Source organism: Cyprinus carpio, chromosome A4 (assembly GCF_018340385.1).
Source record: "Cyprinus carpio isolate SPL01 chromosome A4, ASM1834038v1, whole genome shotgun sequence".
Lineage (NCBI taxonomy): Eukaryota > Metazoa > Chordata > Actinopteri > Cypriniformes > Cyprinidae > Cyprinus > Cyprinus carpio.
In genome coordinates, this window is record NC_056575.1 from 16,604,262 (window position 1) to 16,626,523 (window position 22,262).

At 34.0% G+C, this 22,262-nt stretch overlaps 1 protein-coding gene across 3 annotated transcripts; it reads left to right on the forward strand.

Annotated features, from left to right (window-relative positions):
* Window positions 1–1,131: 1,131 nt before the first annotated feature.
* LOC109083346 (protein kinase C theta type-like) lies at window positions 1,132–20,719 on the forward strand. Of its 3 annotated transcripts, XM_042743079.1 has the most exons (19): window positions 1,146–1,270; window positions 7,338–7,369; window positions 8,123–8,538; window positions 10,759–10,958; window positions 11,206–11,266; window positions 11,536–11,716; window positions 13,772–13,803; window positions 13,911–13,996; window positions 14,209–14,338; window positions 15,355–15,464; window positions 16,010–16,145; window positions 16,469–16,626; window positions 17,027–17,200; window positions 18,421–18,512; window positions 18,609–18,671; window positions 18,770–18,908; window positions 19,041–19,229; window positions 19,320–19,448; window positions 20,439–20,719. In XM_042743079.1, the coding sequence occupies exons 3-19, from the start codon at window positions 8,421–8,423 to the stop codon at window positions 20,595–20,597; spliced, it is 2,157 nt and encodes a 718-aa protein (XP_042599013.1). In that variant the 5' UTR covers window positions 1,146–1,270; window positions 7,338–7,369; window positions 8,123–8,420; the 3' UTR covers window positions 20,598–20,719. The 3 variants fall into 3 exon arrangements, with proteins under 3 accessions (XP_042599018.1, XP_042599013.1, XP_042599011.1); XM_042743084.1 differs by lacking the exon at window positions 7,338–7,369 and having other exon boundaries at window positions 1,132–1,270; XM_042743077.1 differs by lacking the exon at window positions 1,146–1,270 and having other exon boundaries at window positions 7,069–7,369.
* Window positions 20,720–22,262: the final 1,543 nt, after the last annotated feature.

Sequence of the window (22,262 nt, forward strand, 5' to 3'; positions counted from 1 at the left end):
AGTAAAATAAAATCTAAATAAATAAATAAATATTTTTCAGATCGGTGCACACTTTCAGAAAGAGAAATTGTTTACATTTATCTGTCTTTTTGAGGATATAGGTGTCGCTTTTTATGATTTAGCGCCGCCTGCTGGCAGAACAGTTACCCAGTACAGTTGGGACGTCTGATTCATTTGCGAATCGTTTGGTTTTAAAGAACCACCCACTCAATTCATCATCCTAGGACTCATTCTGACATTTTAATTGACATCATAATGTTTTTTCGCCGGATAAACCTTCCTACTTAGAAAAAAAGCAGTGTTACTTGTTAAAAATAAGCATTAAATATTAAAAATAGTCAGCTGCAATTTAATCTAACACACGTTATCAGACTTTTTTAAAGTCTCCGAAATAGAACAACTATTGCCAGTGTCTGTGTCAATCAAAACGGTTCTGTCATATTTCTGTAAAATTCATCTGTATTTTTTATTATTATTATTATTATTATTTTTAATCATATTGGCAACATCTTATACCAGTGGACATAAATAACTTAACATACAAACGATTCCTTTTGTGGGTGAGCCGTTCGAATGTCAACCCGTTTGACTGAACCGTTTGACTCATTCATTAAAAAGATTCGACTCAAAAATACGATTCGGGCATCGTTAGCAGAACTACAGCCGACAGAAAGCACGACTTCGTTTGCGGAAATATTAACAGACAAATGTAACATTATACAATCTGTTTACACTACCCTGCTTCTTAAAACAGATAGATAGATAGATAGATGGATGGATAGATAGATAGATAGATAGATAGATAGATAGATAGATAGATAGATAGATAGATACTTATATTCTTAAGTATCAGTGTTAAATGTTTATTTAAATGTTTCTATGTTTTGGTAATGTAAAGATACTTTTTTACCATGCCAATACTTGAATCTTGAATCTAGATAGATTGATCAAACAGCCTACAGAAAAACTTTATGCAATACCAAGTGGATCCATACGAAAAAAATCACTTGATTTAATTAGGCTACATAAAATTAAACATACGAACTTTGAGCATGCGTTACAATAAAAGTCAATGACGTGTACTTTTTGCAGCTAAGTGTGCAATCCTGCAAACCGCGATGCGTTTCTATCTGCTTCCTTCAGTGTGTGATGAGGCGAAACGCGCGCGTGACGTGCTCGCAGCCTGAAGGTCTAGAGAAGTTCTCAAGGCAGGCGTACAGTACTTACAGAGGACTGCATTGAAGAGCTGCGTTGATCTGAGCTGTGCTGGGTAAGAGCTGTTTCCATACTCTATGCGTTATGCACGAACCTTCAAGTTAAATGAAAGCTTAGTTTAACTCAAATAATCAATACGTAGCCTATAAACAGAATTACCGAGGATATTAATAGAAGAGAAACAGCCTGACTCTCCGTGTTGCTGATGTAACTGTTGTTGACTGCCTAGAAATTCACTAATAAGACATTCTGCAGCCTTATTATCCAGTTGACTTTTTCATAGCTGTTAGTTTGTCAGTTGCAGGAAACCACAAAACGTAGAAGAAAACAATGTATAAGTAAACTTTGCATTTGAGAACCTGCTCTTCTGAAAAAAAAAAACAAAAAACAAAAAAAAACAAGGTGATCTTTTAAAGAAAACACCACGTGTGGGATGTATCAGGAAGATTTCAGTTATAAGAAGAAAACATGTTTTCACACTGTTTCGTCTTACAGTGCCCACACAAGTGTGGCAAAAGCTGTGGATGGCAAGCTTTTGTTGCAGTTCGAAGCATATGCCTGGATTTTTAGTTTAGAGAAGGATTTAGAACTTGTTTATCCAGTATCTGAGCACTCTTTTTTTTAGCATTAATTGGTCTGTTTAAATCAGTTTATAGCCTTCCTGCTGAACTGTTGTGGTTTTAGCCTTACCTAAGATGTACATTAAATTCTTCCCACAGAGGAGAATGCAGCCCTTTTACAGGTTTCAGGTGATATTAATATCTCAAGTGTTGCTCTTTCATAGCTCGGGGGACTTAATAGAGATCTCAGTCTCAGATATATAACGTATCAAAGTTGACAGATGTTTCTCCTAAAATTTGATGAAATCAGTAACTGTACAGTTATATAAGTTGATAAGAAATGTTGAGATTTGTGAATTTTGATAGCTAACTTGGTTATTTTGGGAAATTTGAGCTAAATGTGAGATTATAGGGTCTTTTCAACAGGATAGAAAAGTCTAATCTGCGCTCCATTTAATCTCATTTAAATTGAAGAGAAACATCGGAGATATAAAAGAGATTTAACTTGAGCTTTTGAACTTTTGCATCTTTGAAAAGCATTTTTATAGTTTGCCAATGTTACTTACTGATGTTGACATTGTGCATCATATCAAAACGTCCCTTCTGAGCTCGTTCTGACAATAATTTGACGAAACCTGTTTGTAAATCACACATAGTTATTGCCAAAGAATCACCTTTTCTGAAGAGTTCCGATTTAGTTTACATAAAGGTGCTGATGTGCGTAGTTGTAAACAGGGTGATCCATTAAAACAAAACTATCAAATAACAAGAAAGGTATGAACATACTACCTTCTGTGGTATGATATGTGTGAATTAGAAGAACTGCAAATGTCGGGCACTGGAATATCTTACTCACATCAGACTGTAATTTCCGAACCACATTTTCACCAAGAGCACAAGAGTAAGTGTTGGTTTAAAACCGTTTACTGCAACTGTTTCTAAGACATTTGAACCAGAATATTTATGTATTTTCCTATGCTCCATTTTATAATATACTCAGCTGTGTATTTACTGTATCTGAAATAGCCCTAATCTAAAGCTAACTATCAAACTGCAACGTTTATCTGATAGTTCCTATGTCAGTTCTAGGATTTATAAACTAAATGTGGGTGAAAGTGCCAAGTGGTTATATGTTGACTTCTTTACAAAGGATAACATGGTACTAAACCTCAAACACAGATGCAGTGATGGTTTTTGGAGTATGCCTTGTTATTTCAACAGGCTTGTAGCAGAAAACCATGGGTTAAAAATTCTATGATGAACCAAAATGTGCAAGAATAGCTCAATAACTCAATGCCAGCATCAATAACAGCAAAGAACTGACTAAAAGCAGCTGTAAGCATAATTAGTTTGAATGAAAAGGGTGCAGGCTTTGAAATCAATCTTGTGAATGCTCTGCATGTTCTGCAAGTTTTTGGTCCTTTCAGTAGTTACTTTAAAATTTAGGGTTTAAAAAGGTAATGGAACAATGTGGATGTGGATGTGTAAAAATCACTTTTTCTCCTATTTGTTTATGCAAATGTATGTGTTTTGCGTTTACCTCTCAGATAGAAACGCACATCACTGTAGTTCTGTTTTTGAATTTAGAACTGTTAAAACTAGACTCACATTATTTGTCATTAGATATTGTTGTCAGTCCAGGTTCTGGAGTAGCCACTCAAAATGTTTATTTATACAGTATATTCCATAATATCTTCATTTATGTTTAATTTAGGTCTACACTAACGTTCAAAAGACAGTTTGCTTTTTTATTTTTTATATAGAAGTATCTTATGTTCATTAGGGCTGCATTTATTTGATCAAAAACGCAGTAAAAATTATTACAATTTAAAATTTATTATTACAATTTACTCCAGCCTTCATTGTCACATGATCCTTCAGAAATCATTCTAATATGCTGATTTGGCGATCAAGAAATCTTTATAATTATTATAAATGTTGAACACAGTTGTGCTTCTAATATTTTTATGGAAACAGACATTTTTTAAGATTCTTTGATGCATTTTTTTTAATAAAAATCTTTTGTAAATGTATGTACAGCCACTTTTGATCAATTTAATGTGAATAAAATTTATTTTACTATATATATATATATATATTAAATAGTGTGCTATATTTTAATTAAATATCAAAACAAATGAAAGGTCCTATTTTTGATTTGGAACTTTATTAATGCAAGTTAAAAGATGCATTCATAATAAACAAGTATTTCTGCACTGTAAAAAATGACTGTGAATTTAACGGTAAAAGATGCTACAGTAAAAACCTGTTAAATGGTTAAGGGTAAATTCTCCTTTTTTGTACTGGTAAAAAAATATGAATTGAACATTACGGGCCCTATTTTAACGATCTAAACGCAAAGTGTAAAGCGCATGACGCAGGTGCACTCAGGGCGTGTCCAAATCCACTTTTGCTATTTTAACGACGGAAAAACGGTTGGTGCGCCTGGGCCCATGGTCCAAACGGGTTGTCCCTATTCTCTTGATGAGTAATGGGTGTTTTTTGGGCATAACGTGCAATAAACCAATCAGAGTCTCATCTCCCATCCCCTTTAAGAGCCAGTTGCGCTTGTGCCATGATGGATTTGCTTTTTACACGGCGGAATTTGCAAGCGCAACGACAGAACGCATCTCTTTCATTTAACCTATCAGAGTCTGTTGGGGCAAATAGATAGCCTGATTCTGATACATGCATTGACTATCCATTATGACATGTAGGAATTTTTATATTTATGTAGCCTACACAATAATATTATTTTACTTTGTAATCCTTAAATTTTTTATATTTGGCATGTTTGTGTGCTGCTATGCGTCCCTGTGTGTGTAATAAGCAGCGGTTATGCGCGTTGTGGACTCGACTATACTAATGTGCTATTTAGATATTTAAGTATAAAAGTTGAGTATTGCTTTATATTTTGTTTGAGTTTTTATTTGGTGTATTGTGTTTTCTGTTTTTAGTTATTGAAACGCGCCAACAATGCGCCTGAACACACCTCGTTCTCAGACCAGCACCCCCCTGAGTGCACAAATGGGCGCAAATGCATTTGTTATTTAAACAACGCGACGCAGGACGGGAAAATGAGAACTGCGTCGGGCTGAAACTAGCAAAAACACTTGCATCGCACATTGCGCCACATTGCGGCAGGTGTATGATAGGGCCCAATATGTAATTTTACGGTAGTATACCATTTTTGTAAGTGAAAAGGGCTGTATAATTTACAGCGAATAACTGTAAATTGACATTCCCAGAATTCACTGCGTTATATTTCAAATTTGATGTTTTTTTTGTTTGTTTTTTTTTTTTGCTGAAATAACTGTTTCTTCTTATGTATGTATGTTATAACTAATGTTGTTAAATGAATGTTTATTGCATTATTTCAGTTTCATGTGTGTTACCATGATGGTGATTAGTGTTTGTGTGAATGACACTGGGCCCCTTTCTATATATGTTATTATTTACAAACTGTTTGTGAAGGGCTTTGGTTCATCATGTGACTTTCCCATCACCACCTGGATTTGGTGGTTATCAGTGTATTACAATGGTGCAAAAAAGATTTTGGTACTTTAATAGGTTGGTATATTAACATTATATCAGTTAATGAAATTACGTTATTTAACTGTAAATTTAAGTTAAAACAGTAAAACCTAAAATGTTGCTACCGTATTTTTTACAGTAAATTCTGGCAACCACAGCTGCCGTTTTTTTTACTTCTTTATGCCTCTGCTTATCAACATTTCAAAGTGCTTGCCTGACATTGTATGTGGATTCATGTAAAAATGTTTTGTTTTTATGAGTGTTGAGATTGATTTTCTGTGCCACAGAATTTTAAGTATTGAGTATGGAATATTAATTGAACAAGCCTTATGAGTCTAAGCTCCTGAATGGTTTGCGAAAGGTCAAAAATATTTGTAGTTCAGTCCAGTCTAGTGTATGTGAGTTCAATGGAGGCGTTTGTCGTTTGATCCCACACTTCTTACACCCCTGCAGCTTTCACATGCTGGGATAGTTCAAATCTGTCGACCCTGGAGTCAGTATTGACCCCACACACTGTTTGATGAAATATCACATTCATAGAGCCAATAAAGACTTACTAAGTTATGACATTAAAGAATCTGTCTGTGTCCTGCTGTGTTCTTTCTATCCATCTGCTGTTGTTTGTCTCTCTTCTGTCTATCCTGGTAGCAGAAGCAGGTAAGAGCAGCAGCTCGCTATCTGCGCTACAGTCCTTCAGTGATGCAGGAAGTGCGGTTTGAGCTGTCAGTCAAACGACAGGAAGTACTTGGCAGTCATGCAGACACATTTACAGAGCAAGAAAGAGAGTTTTAAGCCGGTATTTTGAGAAACTAAAGCTAAAGGGAAAAAGTATGAAATATATACTGAAATAACAGCCAGAAGCACTTAACAACATGGAGTTTAATTTAAATAATTTTATAATTAAAAAATTTAATAACATTTTACTTTAACAATTCATGTGTACAAATTAGTTTTGTTTAGTTTAGTTTGTTTTTCCCCTCTTTATTTACTCTCTCTCTCTGCCTACACATTAAATATTAGTATATGCTTTTTCTATACCATATAAAATCATGTTCTGTTTATCACTTACATCATGATATGATAGAACAGCTGAAACCTTGAGACTCTTAGTAACACCCTTGCAAACGTAAATACTTTTTTTGGTAAAAATCTGTGAGACGCTTACAATAGAAATAACATTCAAATGCTCACTTTTTTAATAGTATTGCTACAAGATGTAAATATTTTGTGTGCATGATTTTAGTGTGGTAAAAATGCTTACTAACCTATTCTGTGTAAAGTTATCTTTAATTTTAAGACTTTGTTGCCAAGACAATGTAACGCTAAAAACCTAAAATTACGAATTTACATCTACACAACTTCATTAGTTAGAATTAGTTAACTACTTTAGAACTAAGAATGAACAATACTTTTACAGCATTATTAATCTTAACTGATGTTAATTTCAACATTTACAAATAAATTATTAAAATTGAAAGCTGTGCTTGTTACTATTAGTTAATGTGAACTTACAATGAACGGCTGTATTTCCATTAACTAACATTAACAAAGATGTATTGTTCATTGTTCGTTCAAGTTAATACATTAACTAACATGAACTAATGGAACCGTATTGTAAAGTGTTACCCTACATTTTTAAGTTTTCACATTTATGTTTGGGAAAACTTCCAATATTGTCCCCATTCACTTACATTGTAACTTTGATTTTTCTTTTTTTTTTTTTTTTTTTTTTTTTAAAAAGAAAAACAAAGGATGAATCTAAATTATTTAACGTGATAATGCCACAAATTATGTTGTTTGAGTTTCATGAATATAAAAAGAATATAAGCCTAAAAGTTTTTGTAACATGAATATCATGCACCATAACATACACTTATCAAGTATAAATGTGTGACCATGAGGTGTGTGTTATTGATGTATGTTTGGCTGTGACTCAGCAGGGAAGTGAGTCTTGGCAGGCTGTTTGGATGGGAGTTTTGTGTTTCACATCTATTAATAGTTCTTTCTCTGGTTCTCTCTCTTCGCTAGTTACCTTACGGCTTTCAGCTGGCAAGAACTCTGTAAGTGTTTACTATGGTTCTGTGGTCCAACTGTTTAACAAGTCAGTGTGTTTTCTGCTTAGTTGATGACATGTTAAGTGTTACTGGTTCATTGAAACGTGGTTGGTGTGAACTGGTGTTGTTAAATTAAAGGGCATGTGTAGTATGGACAGAAGTTAAGCATGTATTCAGCTGTGTTTACGCTAGACAGAAAGCATATCAGAATGTGTTACAACCGCGTTGTTGATGGCTTTTTTTTACTCTGGCCTTTAGTAAATGGTTAAAGGAGAGATTGTTATTGATTATTAATTGTATGGTTTATTATTGATTATATTATTGATTATGTGATTTCATTATTATATAATGATGAACAGATCAGAGTTGTATATTATGAATATTATAAGACTCTCACTCTCTTAATCAAAGACATTTTTAACCATTGAAATACTAAATGTACTAATGATCTGTTACTCGTCAGATATCTGCTATTAATTACACGTATAGTGCTCTCAATTATTGTTTTCTTATTTATTTGAGGAACAAAGTAAATTTATTCATTTCTGTCATTTTACAAAACTTGATTTTCTTCATCAGTATTAAATTTGAAGTTATCAGAAAAATGCAATGAACTTATGAAACTGGTAATATACTGTATATACTGACTTTATCTATTTACTAATATGCATTTAGTTTAAATTTGTAATTGTATTATTTTACTTTATTATTTTTGTACTTTACTACTGGAATTTATTATATTTTATTCTGTTTTTGTAGACTGTTCCAGGTTTTCATCCCAGCATCATTTCTTCTAAAACAGTGGCTATAAGAGAGGACAGATCTGGTGGACAAAGTTAAACACTCATTCTGAAAAATATTACTTTGGTTGCCACAGAGTAAAGGACACCACGATTGAGCCATTTCGAAACCCATATATCAGACATCACAAATATGAAAATAAACATCAAATAGGAGTACATCACTGTACAGATCCTTACAGTGGAATTAACCACCGTGCTTTCAAGGAAAACTGTATATCAGAGGCTATTGCTGTTGGATCTGAGAGTTTACAGTCATGTCTCCGTTCCTGAGGATTGGTTTTTCGAGTTTTGTGATGGACCCAGGGCTTCCCTACCATGAAGAAGTACTCAATCCATACTGTGCTGTCTACATGAAAGAAGCAGTGGAGACTGGTAAGATACTTTTGCTACAGATATATGAGGATAGCATCAAAACATAGATAGGCAACAGACACCACGGGGCATTTTAAAATTTTTAGCATCCTGAGGTTTAACATTTCATATATATTTAAATATGAAAGTCACTTGGAAACTTTTTGCCATGCAATTATTATTTCTTTTTTCCACTTCAAATTTCAAATCCTTGTTTTATCCATATTGTTTTACACTTGTCCCATCTTTAATCCTAAAATATGAAAATCGATCAATATGAAATACAATAAGAAAATGTATTAATACACATATGAATAATTACTAGTTTAAAACTATATGATATGATTTTGCCCCGATTTGGGTGAAACTGTACTTAGTTACAAAGTAGAAAATAGAGTTAGTTAAGAATTTGATAAGTAAATATGAATCATGTGATGTGCAAAGTAAATAAATAAAAATCAAGGTAAATATGATTTAAAAAACTGAATATTTTAATTTTGCTTTAAGCTGTAATTTTAGCAAATTATGTCTGAAAAAGAAAATATTTTATTTATGATACATAAAATGCTATAATGCAAGACAAGCATTTTATTTAAAAAAAAAATAAAATAAAGTAAATGAATGAATGAAAAAAAGAAATTTAAATAAATGAAAAAACCCTAAATGAATGCTGATTCCGGATGTGGTGAAAATGGCACAACTTACCATTATTGGTTAGTTAGTTTTGTCTGTAAGTGTGAATTCTTGGGAAATATGTGTCATAAGTGTCATTGTCAGTAAAAAGAAATATCGGTTTCATTTCTATTAAACTCATAACGACTCATGATTCATAACGTCTCATCACACACATTTCACAATTTTAAACTGGGTACTTAGTCATTAGATTATTCAGCAAAAGAGTTTATGATGACAGACAGATGCCAAATATGGAGCCACTGTGTCTGAGCATTTGACAACCAAATATGCAATAATTCAAAATGTTTTGCAGATGCTGTCAAGATGTTTTTATACAAACTACTGTAGGTGCTGTATATTTGAAACTCTATGAGACCTACAAGAATTGTTTCATACAAAAATTGTAATTCTGTCATTATTTTACTCACCCTAATGTTGTTCCGAAAGAATGATTCATTCATGAATCAAACATCACTATTTCTGTCATGGTGGCATTTTTTTTTATATATATATTATTCTTTAAGACCACTGATCACTGCAGTGTTTCACTGTTTTTACTATACTGCAAGTGAGCACAACAATTAGAACGCCCACAAAGCAAATCAAGAAGAATCAAATTAATATGTAACTATTTCTGCAAAAGTGCACTTGAACTCACCTACTGTATGCATGTCGGAGGATTTTTATAAATATATGTTTTTTATGCATCATATATTTACTTGCACCGATGTCCATAGCTGGTAAAATGTAGGTGTAAATCAGATCAGATGAAATGATAAGTAGTTGTACAGACATGCATATTACTCAGACATAGCCACTAAGCAGTACTGAAGACACAAGGCTTTCCCAGCAACCCCTTTGGTTTCGTTCTATAAAACCAACCACAACCACACGTACCTGTCAAAATATAAAGTGTCATGTCATTCTGAAACACTTTTGAAACATCTCCACTGTCAAGTATAAGTCAGATAAATTGTTTTCAAATAAAATGTGTTTAATGTCAAATTACACGTTAAATGAAAGTGTTTGCAACCTATTTTACTTAGGTATGTGTTTCTAAGTGAAAAAATAGAATTTAACCAACCAAATAAAATAACTATAAATTTAGAGCTGTACTTGAATTTATTGGATTATGAAAGGTAGGCATTGTGCAACAGAATGAAGGCAGGTAGTTGGAGGGGAGGGGAGGGGCTAAAAATAAGAGGACTTGATGATGTCAGCAAAAAGGAAAGTCGTTTTAAGAGTCATTTGATGCATCATGCACAATAAGACCAGGAACAGCATTAAGAAAAAGCAAACAGAGCTGATTTTAAATGTTGTTAATGTTGACTTTAACTAAGGGAAATTGTTGACATTCTACCAAAATTGCATGGTACTTTATTTGTTTTCCTTCAGTAAAAGCTGTCAGATTATCGAACAGTTAGAGTATTGTGCCATTTCAGTGGTATTAGTTTCAGATCCGGTAAATCCAGTTATAATGCTGTAACACACATGAAGTGATTTACTCGTGCTGAATCTTAGTGGTGTGGAACTGATTTGGAGGTGTATCTGTGTGTGTATATGTAGAAAAGGGTCAGGTGTACAAACAGAAGCGGCCCACCATGTATCCCCCCTGGAGCAGCACATTTGATGCTCACGTCCACAGAGGACGAGTAATGCATGTGGTGGTCAAGGACAAGACGGCTGAGCTAAAGTCGGAGGCTACTGTTCAACTCGACACCCTCGCTTCACGCTGTAAGAAAGAGAACGGCAAATTGGAGATCTGGGTGAGAGTTGTGTGTGATCAACAGCGGCGACACTCTCAGAAAATCAAGCTAAATGGAAACGAATGTGTTACCAGTGCTGATATAAAGTCAACCATTTGTTATTTTTGTTATTTATTAAAAATAAAAAGAGATCACTTTTAGGTGGATTAGAACACTAAAATAAATTGAAAAAATTGAGCAAATGGATGTGGAATAAATGTTTTCAATATATTTTCAATAATTTGAGATTCATTTTTGTGTGTTATAGGTTGAACTGAAGCCACAGGGTCGCTTATTGATGGAAGCACACTATTTTTTGGAGAGGAGTGGTGAGTATTTGTCGATTTGTCGAACCATATCCACACACAATCTCTCACTGATTAATATATATATATTATATATATATATATATATATATATATATATATATATATATATATATATATATATATATATATATATATATATATATGCAATCATTTTACTTCTATTATTATGTTTTCATGAGCTGATGGATCTCACCCAGGAGTTTTCAAACTGGGATCAGGGGACATAAATCATTTTTGGTGTTTTTGTGTGGGTTCTTGTTTGTTCTTAGACGCTGCAGGTCACGGTGAAGGAGATGGAGAAACCGAACGGGAAAAAGAAGGGGTGTTCGCACTGCATCACAGACGAGGAGCCATCAAACAGGCTAAAGTTCATGTGGTCAAATGTCACGAGTTTACCGCCACCTTTTTCCCTCAGCCGACCTTCTGTTCAGTCTGCAAGGAGTTTGTCTGGTATAACGTCTCAAATATTTATATTTAAAACAACACTCTTCTTAAGAAATAAGTTCTGTACAGATAACATGAAACAACATTCACAACTTACATGAAATAATGTGGGGTGGAATTTTATGGATTAATCTATTTAGCTATATTGATCTGACTGGATGAAAACATGTTAACAAGGAAAATACTGATTAATAATATTTTTCACCCATATTGCCTTTTTTTCTATAAAATACTTTGCACTAACAAAGTGTGAACAGTATAACTTATATTTCATGGTCTCTTTAGAACATCAATAGGTCATTGAATCATTAAAAAAATACTAAACTAGAATAAATCTAATCAAATTTACTCAACATCAAATTTACATTATGACATATAGGTGTATGATATGTAATGGTGAGAATATATATGGGCCTCCCAACATGTTGTACTAGGGTTATTCTACAGAACTGGTCAAAACTGTTGTCCCACATCCAAAAAAAATAAAAAAAAAAATTTAAAATGCATTTATTAGATGTTTACTAAGATCCTTCTATTCTCTATTGAAACCCACAATAATATTTAAAATATTAGTAAGCTTAATATATATAAAATCATCATTTATTGGGTACTTTCAAACTTATGAAAATTATATTGAAATAATTTTTGGTTTTTTTTCCATTGTTGTTTTTAAAAATATCTTTTTGATTGGTTTAAAAAGTGAAGTTAAAAAAAATTATATTTTCTTTGTAAATTATGAAACTTTTTGTTAAAAATGTGTCCCGCATTTTCCATGTCACTACCGAAACAGTGAATGTTTCAGTCCATTGGCTGAGACTGAAATTAACTACCCCCCATACATTTATGATCAGAAAAGATTTAAATGTCTCTCTCTCATAGCTACAGAGTGAGTATATAGGCCCCATCATTTTGAGGTAAATGTGTTCAAAAGTCTGAAAATCAGTGTTCAACTCTAAGGAATATCACTACCGAACACCTTTTTTGGGAGTTTTTCCTTTTTTTTTCCGTTTTTTTTTTTTAAAACTGTTCAGAACTGTGCTAGCTGACCATGTGCTGATTAGCATCTTTGAGATAAGTTTATTTATGTGTGTTGTAATTACCAAAACATTTGGTGGAGTTTCGGTAGGTTTTTTGGGGGGGGTGTTATCCCATAAAATTGCCCTTATCGAAACAGTCACGACCGAAACATGTCATCATTGTTTTTTAGTACAGTTATGCAGTCTTTTTTTAGTATTTTTTTTTGTTTTTTTAGTATGTTTTATTATGGTTGTTATAATGTTGTGTTGTGTTGTGGTTGCTAAAGAATCATAACTGTCACTAGCGAACATGTGTAGTCACTACCGAAACATGGGATGTTTTGTCAAAAATATGTTAAGATGTTATGATAGTTTCTGGTTCAATGTATATTCAAACTAATGAATCCTTAACTTTGAACTCAGTATGATCAACTTTTTGCCTTTTACAAAGAAATATTGTATTCAAAATACAACAAATCTCATATATTACATGTGAAATATTGTAAAAAATTTAATTGTTATTGATTTACCTATGACAAAATTTATATAGCAAAAATATATATTTACAATTTAGATGAAAGCTAAATCTTAATATGTCAATATAACCCTTCTAATTAAATCATTATTACTGTGTTTAGGTAATAAATTTGGGGAAAGGACAAATATTCCAAAACTTTCTGAAAATACAATATGAGAATTAACTGCACAATTTATTATCACTGTGTTTCGGTAGTGACAAATTTGGGGAGAGGACAAATATTCCAGACATTATTCTATAGAATGGCCCATATATATATATATATATTATATATATATATATATATATATATAATCTAATTAATGTGATATTTTTATATATATATATATACAGTCTATATATATATATATATATATATATATATATATATATATATATATATATATATATATATATATATATATGCAAAAAATATCACATATTATATTAGATTATATATTACTAATATTTATATAACATAACATATTAACTTTATAAATATAAATGTGGTTTCTTTTCCTATTTCAGGGGCCTGAATAAACAGGGATATCAGTGTCGGCGTAAGTCATTTTTTTCACATCCTCATCACTGTCGCAGTCACTATACAAGTGTTCACTGAATTACTGTCAGGACTCCACCTACACACTTCTCTCTATTTTTTCCCCAGAATGCAATGCTGCCATCCATAAAAAGTGTATCGACAAAGTCATCGCCAAATGCACAGGCTCAGCAATAAACAGTAAAGAAACCATGGTAAACACAAGGTTCTTTTCATCACCCTTTTATACAATTACATAAAGCACACAAAGTGTTTTGTTTCGTTTTTTGTCACTTAACACTTCAAAAGGGTTTTGGTGCCCTGATTTTACAGTAAGTCAGAGACCTTTGGACATTTTGTGCAACTGTAGGCTAATAATAGATTAGGCTAAATAGGCTAAATATGTGTGCATATGTGTGTGTTTCAGATCCATAAAGAACGTTTTAAGATTGACATGCCTCACAGGTTTAAAGTGTATAACTACATGAGCCCGACATTCTGTGAGCACTGCGGAACCTTGTTGTGGGGTCTTGCTCGGCAGGGCCTTAAATGTGAAGGTGATTCATTACACAACCACATGCCATCTATGAATGTCTAAGGGCCATTCTGTGAAAGGATCATTCTGTGTTTTTCCATTTTGTAAACATTGATACTTTTCTATCAAAAAATGTGTTTAACTAATGTAATTATTACATTAAAATTAGTGCTGTCAGATGATTAATCGCGATTAATCACATCCAAAATAAGAGTTTTTGTTTAAATAATATGTGTGTATATTTATGTACTGTGTATATTTATCTATATATAAATACACGCATGCATGTTTTTTTTTTTTTTAATTTTTTTATTTATTTATTATATTTATTATATATATATATATATAAATATATATATATATATTATATATATATATATATATATATATATATAAACACACACGTAAATTTTCTTTTAAATATAAACGTATGTTTGTGTATTTATATACATAATAAATATACACAGTACTCACACATTTATTATGTAAACAAATGTTTTTTGAAGAGATTAATCATGATTAATCGTTTGACAACACTAAATATGTATTATTTAGCTTGAGATGGTACAACATACACAAACATATATACATACATATACATATGTTAGGACATTATGAATTATTAAAAGGGTAAAAATATTATGGTAATAGAGTTGATGTGCAACCTTGGCCTTTTTAATAATATAAAGAGAATAAAGACAAAGCGTTTAATAAAGTTACTAAGTTATATAGGTTAAGATATATAATAGATATTTTAAGGAGGCAAATGTTGCCTGTTTTGTCGAATGAGCCCTAGTGAGGCCTATTTTATTTGAAGCATTTGCATAAAATATGGAAAATTCAGTAACATTTAGTTAAAAACCACTAATGTAATTCAAAGTAAATGCAATGCAAAGTAAATGAGTAGAACTCGAAAATCAAGTTTCTAAAATAATTTTTTTTTGCATAATCACATTTTATATAATTTTATTTGTCAAAATGTCCACATAACATTTTAGAATTCCATTTTAATGTTTTGAGTGTTTTCTGTCCTTGCAGAGTGTGGCATGAATGTTCACCATAAATGTCAGAGGAAAGTAGCAAACCTCTGTGGCGTCAACCAGAAGTTAATGGCAGAGGCCCTGGCTATGATTGAGAGCACTCAACAGGTTGGAGGACACATACATTATGAACCACAGATGCTACGCAGCTTGACACAAGCATATAACAACTGTCACGCCATTTACTGTTGTTTGGTGTTTTTTGGTTTTTGTTTAGTTGGGAGTCTAATTGTTTATGAATTTTAATTGCTATGGAAATCTACATGTTCAGGAATTTTAAGTGAGGGCAAAATATTTCTTCAGGTAGCTTTTTAATATGGTTAAAGTTTTTTTTTTTTGTTATTTTTGTAGTTTTAATTTAAGTTAGTTAAACTCTACATGTAGCAAGCTACTTAATAGCACATGTGTTTAATGGCACAAACATTTGAACGTAACTCTATCGCCCCCTTGAGTACTGGAGTTGGTTATGATCTTCATGGCCAGCATGTTCATTAATAAAGACAGTTGACCCAAAAATGAAAATACTGTCATTTACTCACCCTCAGGTTGTTCCAAACCTGTGAATTTCTTTACTCTGCAAAACACAAAAGAAGATATTTTGAAGAATGTGGGTAACCAAACAGTTTTTGGTCCTCATTGACTTTCCATTGCAGGTTCGCAGCTCGCGGGATATTGAGATTGTTGGTCGAACGGGTCCAGTGGGCGTAGATCAGGCAGGGGTCACTAGAGAGCCTTCAGGCCACTTATCAATTACACCCCTCACGCCTGCACCCCCTCTACCACGCAAAGGTAAATATAACATGGACAAAAACAACATATTCACAATTCTGAATAGATTTGAGTGTCAAACTTGCTACTAACTAAATATTCATTTGATTTAATCAAATTACCTCAGAAAGAGAGGCGTGAAGTCTGTCTCAGTCAGCCACAGAATGACTTATAACTTAAATTATATAACTTATGAAGTATAATTTTACTGTCTCCCAGTTGGAACAGACTTCACAGCTGAGGAACAACATTTTGCCTGGCTAAGAAGCTTACATTTTGGATTGATGGATGGATGGATTAATGCTATCCATTTATGTCCAAATGTTCTTCTATCCTCCCTACAGAGCATCAAGGTATTTCATGGGACACTCCGGCTGAGGGCCGCAGGCCGAGTCTTGAACAGCCTGAACCACTGTACGCCACCCCACGCAAAGAGCATCACAAATTCAACCTAGATAATTTTACTCTGCATAAGATGCTGGGCAAGGGAAGCTTTGGAAAGGTAGGTATAGTGCATTCAACTCACAGCAAACACATCACAGCAGTGACTTTCCATTTAAACTACAGTACATGCTAACTTTTGATGCGTTAATTTCAATTTAAACTAATGTAAGCAGTGACTTTCCATTTAATATACTTTGAATTATTACTTTTAGGATGCCAAACAAGAAGTTTGTGTTCTGTTATACACAGATCATGTTTAAAAATCATGTTTAATGTCCTTTGAAGTCAGTTCATGTGGTGGCTGTATTTGGTAACATTCATGGACAGCTGTTATGTGGCATAACTGAATTAGGCATTGCAAGACAACAGCCTATTAAACTTCATTTTGGAAGATCATTCTGGATGCATACTCATGTATTTCAATATGAATCTTGCATGTATGTGCATATGTGTTGTAGGTATTCCTGGCTGAGCTGAAAGGCACAGGGCAGTTTTTTGCAGTAAAGGCATTGAAGAAGGATGTAGTTCTGATGGATGATGATGTTGAATGCACTATGGTGGAGAGGAGAGTGCTGTCTCTGGCCTGGGAACACCCCTTTCTCACACACCTCTACTGCACCTTCCAGACCAAGGTAATAGACTCCTACACACTTAGGGCTGGGCAGTATGACATATAGGAACATGTCAGTCAGTAGAAATGTTGCTATATATTTGATATGTAACTTTTAACGTATGGTTATGGTTTGGTTTTTTTGTATTTTTAGTATGTCTTTAGCTTGTACTAAACCTCTGTGAAATTTGATGTTTATCTGCTTACCCCCAGGGCATCCAAGATGTACGGGACTTTGTTTCTTCAGTAGAAAACAAACAAAGATTTTTAACTCAAACCGTTGCAGTCTGTCACTCTTATAATGTAAGTGGAAGGGAATCACAGCTAAAACATATACTAAAACTAAAAAAAAACACACAAACAAAACCAAATTAAACCCTGCAGCTCGTGACGATACATTGATATGTAAAGACACAAAATGATCAGTCTGTGAAACTGAACAGTTTTTATACCATTTTTTACCTCTGATTCACGCAATGTTGAACTGTTAGAACTTTCCTGAGCACGTTCTCAGCAGCAGGCGCATGAGGCGTCTTCTTCTTCTTCTTGCTTTATGGTGGATCGCAGACTTATAAATGCATTACCGCCACCTATCTCTCAAATGGACCATTGACATTCCTAATTGAGATTGTAGATAGAGTGTCAATGGTCCATTTTAGAGATAGGTGGCGGTAATGCACTTTTAAGTTTGTCAATCCGTCATAAAGCAAGAAGAAGAAGACGTTTTGCATTTTTACACATCAATGTATTGTCACGAGCCGCAGGGTTTAATTTGGTTTTGTTTGTGTATGTTTTTTTGTTGTTGTTTTAGTGTATGATTTAGCTGTAATTCCCATCCACTTACAATATATGATTGACAGACTGCAACGGTTTGAGTTAAAAATCTCAGTTTGTGTTCTACTGAAGAAACAAAGTCACCTACATCTTGGATGCCCTGGGGGTTAGCAGATAAACATCAAATTTTCATTTTTGGGTGAACTATCCCTTTAAGGTCCTATATTGTGTATTTTATTTAGAATTAATAAATATAAAGTGACTAAAAATGTATAATAAACTTGCATTATATTTATAAACTTTTGTTCAAGGCCTATGAATTAAAGTAATGGCCCTGAAATACTACAATATAAGATTTTGGACATTCCACCCACCCCATGACACACTCTGAGTCACTCTCACATACTGAAGTAATGTGGTTTTGTTTGACTGCGCTGAACTGTTCTGTTTCTGCATTGGTCTCTAAAGGAAAATCTTTTCTTTGTGATGGAGTACTTAAATGGGGGCGACTTAATGTTCCACATCCAGACCTGCCACAGATTTGACCTTCCACGGTCCACGTGAGACTCATATACAGCCCCCACAAACACATTTCAAATGCAGAGACTCTTGTTTTTCACTCTCTTACACCTCCTCTCTTCTCTCTTTTTCGATAGGTTCTATGCAGCTGAGATAGTTTGTGGGCTGCAGTTTCTACATTCTAAAGGCATTGTGTACAGGTTTGCACTGATATTACGTAAAATATGAACTAAGAGCGCACTGATAGACAGCTATTACAATGTTTTCATGTATTTATATGTGTATTATGCCTCCACAGAGATCTTAAGCTGGATAACATTTTGCTAGACATCGATGGTCACATCAAGATTGCAGATTTTGGCATGTGTAAAGAGAACATGTTTGGAGAAGCTAGAACGTGCACTTTCTGTGGAACCCCAGACTACATCGCTCCTGAGGTGAGGGTCTCTACCACTTGTACCATAGTTATATATATGTTATTTTGAATTGTTTACATGTAATAAATTATTGCACAAAACAGATAAATACATTAAATAAAGCATATAAATGAATACAAATGTGTTTCACAGATTCTGCTTGGGCAGAAATATGGGACTTCTGTAGACTGGTGGTCATTCGGTGTCCTTCTGTATGAGATGTTGATTGGCCAGTCGCCATTTCATGGCCATGATGAGGAAGAGTTGTTTCAGTCGATTCGCACAGATGACCCGTGCTACCCACGCTGGGTAACTAGAGACACAAATGATATTCTTGTAAAGGTATGTCAGAGTTAACATTAAAAGAAGAATGCTTGATTTGTGGGTCTCGGTATGTTATAAACCATAACTGGGTTTTCTGAATGGTTCTAGCTATTAGTCCGGGAACCAGAGCGAAGGCTGGGTGTGAAAGGAAATATAAGACAGCATGCATTCTTCAAAGACATAGACTGGAACGCACTTGAGAAACGGCAGGTGGAGCCGCCCTTCAGGCCAACTGTGGTGAGTTCATTATTGTCGCAAAAGACTGTTGTTCGTTCCAAAACCTAATGAGCTGCACAGCTAGATAATATTTTAAGGATATCATAACCGCGCTCCTCATGCATAGGCCGTATTTCCTCATATTTTTGTTTTGGTGACTTGGTGAAAAAAGCTTTTATTGTTCACTGAGGTAAAAATTTGAAGACACAGCAACATGTATGTCTTTGATTTGGATCGAGCATGATTTTAATTATAGAGTGTTGTTAGAGTATTATTACACCCTGCTGAAAAAAACAGCATATGCTGGTTAGGTATGTTTTGACGCTGGGATGCTGGTTCATGCTGGTCCTTTGCTGGTTGATGCTGGTCCTTTTGCTGGTTTATGCTGGTACTTTGCTGGTTTATTGTGGTCCTTATGCTGGTTTATGCTGGTCATGTGTCCTTTGGCTGGTTTAAAAAGGTCCAGCATAAACCAGCAAAGGACCTTGCTGGTTTATGCTGGTCCTTTGCTGGTAAAGGCCCTTTTGCTGGTTAAACCAGCAAAGGACCAGCATAAACCAGCACAAAAGGACCAGCATAAACCAGCAAAGGACCAGCATGAACCAGCAAAAGGACCAGCGTAAACCAGCTAAAGGACCAGCGTAAACCAGCTAAAGGACCAGCGTAAACCAACAAAAGACCAGCGTAAACCAGCAAAGGACCAGCGTAAACTGGCAAAGGACCAGCATAAACCAGCATCCCAGCGTCAAAACATACCTAACCAGCATATGCTGTTTTTTTCAATAGGGCACTGTTGTGTTTATAGCTTAGCAACACGCTAACATTACGTATGTTTTTTGTGCATTGAGCAACATTATTGAGAAACTTTTGAGGTTCCATTTCAGTTAAGGTGCTGACTAAGCAGGCAGCTGCCTGTGTAAACAGTAAACAGCAAAGGTAGCACCTCACTAGATTTAGGAAAAAAGATTTAGGAGTTTACCTGTGACTGACACGCTAACTTTCTGTTTACAGAAGTCAGCAGGTGACTGTAGCAACTTCGATAAGGAGTTCATAAATGAGAAGCCTCGACTTTCCGTCACAGACCGTATCATCATCAACAGCGTTGACCAGACCATGTTCAACAACTTCTCCTTCATCAACCCCGCCATGGCCAATCTCAAGAGCCCCTGACTAACATACAAACAGAAGACATTTGTGCAAATACTGTGAAAAGGTCCAAACCAAAAGGCAAACACTCACCTGAACTTCATGTCAGTCTCTGGTCGACCTCATTTAATGCTATGGTCAGTAAATAAAAGACACAGTAGTGTCAAATTATGTCATATAATATAAGTTGCATATTGTAATTATATTATTTGGTGCCTCCTTACTGCAACACACACACACAAAAAAGCATTTAAACTAGATATTATTAGATATTATTAAATGTGAGAGTTAAATCATTTTTTGATTATTAGAGATGTTTAAATGTGTTTTTGGGGGAGATTTTGGGGGATATATATGTGTTTTTGATTTTGGATATATTTTTTATTTTTGTTTTTGAGCTTAATGTACATCTCATCTTGTGATGGTTTTTTATGGTATTTGTTTGAAAAATATTATGATATCAAGATACTTGTGTTTGCTTGTGCATCACGAAAGTCATTACAGAAGATGAATTTATAATGTTTTATTAGAATGAATATGCTGTGGTGTCCAAATCTTTAATAATCTTGTATTGTTTTATTATGTGTTCCACACTGACCTCTAAAGGTCTTGTATAGAGGTGTGTAAAGTGGCAAAATATAAGTTACTGCTCAGTTAGGTTCAGTTATGTTCTTTGGTTGTACAAAGTTATATATGAGTTGCTGGAAATTAATGTGAAGTACTGAATATATTTAGGGAGACAAGTTCTTTATTACAAATTCATGTTTTCTGTATAGTCAGCATTAGGCTATGATTTCTTTTGTGACATCTAAAATTATTTCTTATTATTTGTGATCCCTTGTCATTTTATTATATGTATATTAAAGCCTTATTGATGAATAAATTAAACTGTGCTACAACAAAGCATCAAGCCTTATTTTTTAAGTGGGACCTTTTGGGACAAATTTAATTGAGGCACAATTATTTCAGTTAAGTCATAAATCAGTATTAAGTAATTGAAAATTTTGGCATATCACATAACTATGACTATGCAAAATGTAGCCCTTGTAAATACATACAGTAGGTAACAATTCAAGACGACTATATTAGAAACCACAATGGCATCATGAGTCCACTAGAGGTCAGTAATTCCTTCAGAATTAATCAGGAAAGACCGGAAGAACGAGTGCAAATGTTTCGCGCACGTGACCACTGAATCATCACAGTCAGGAAAATGACTCAGAGTTCCATGTTAACATGATGTAACAATATGCGATTTTATGCCCATAAAGCACAAGGCCAAAACAGTCCCGAGTTCCTTTTCTCTGACCATTTAAAATCTGCATTTTATTCGTTGCATTGCTTAGTACGATTTATAGAGAGATGTGCATAATATCCAGTACGTCTATTGGCTCACAGACAGATTATAATCTCAACTGTCTGATGCCCTGGCCGGCCGGACGGACTAACTTACCTTTCACCTTCAGACAACAAATTTCTTCACCTTGAACTCATAGAAGCTGCCACACACTTCACAGTGACTTTCCCCCTACACTACACACCCTGCATACACACAGACCATGATGCTCTGCAGGTGTGAGACCATAAATGGCAGTGACTCACTATCACGTGCTGTCTGTCTGTTCTCATTTTTCACTTGTCTTATGAAAGTTAATGTTTTATTATTTACTATTTATATATTGTATGACT

What these genes read in the sequence shown, in the direction of transcription:
- LOC109083346 (XM_042743084.1), top strand. Translation starts at nt 8,421, where the DNA reads ATGTCTCCGTTCCTGAGGATTGGTTTTTCGAGTTTTGTGATGGACCCA. An exon ending in ACGGCAAATTGGAGATCTGG is followed by an intron (nt 10,959 to 11,205) that starts GTGAGAGTTGTG and finishes TGTGTGTTATAG; the next exon opens with GTTGAACTGAAGCCACAGGG. An exon ending in CGCCCTTCAGGCCAACTGTG is followed by an intron (nt 19,449 to 20,438) that starts GTGAGTTCATTA and finishes TTCTGTTTACAG; the next exon opens with AAGTCAGCAGGTGACTGTAG.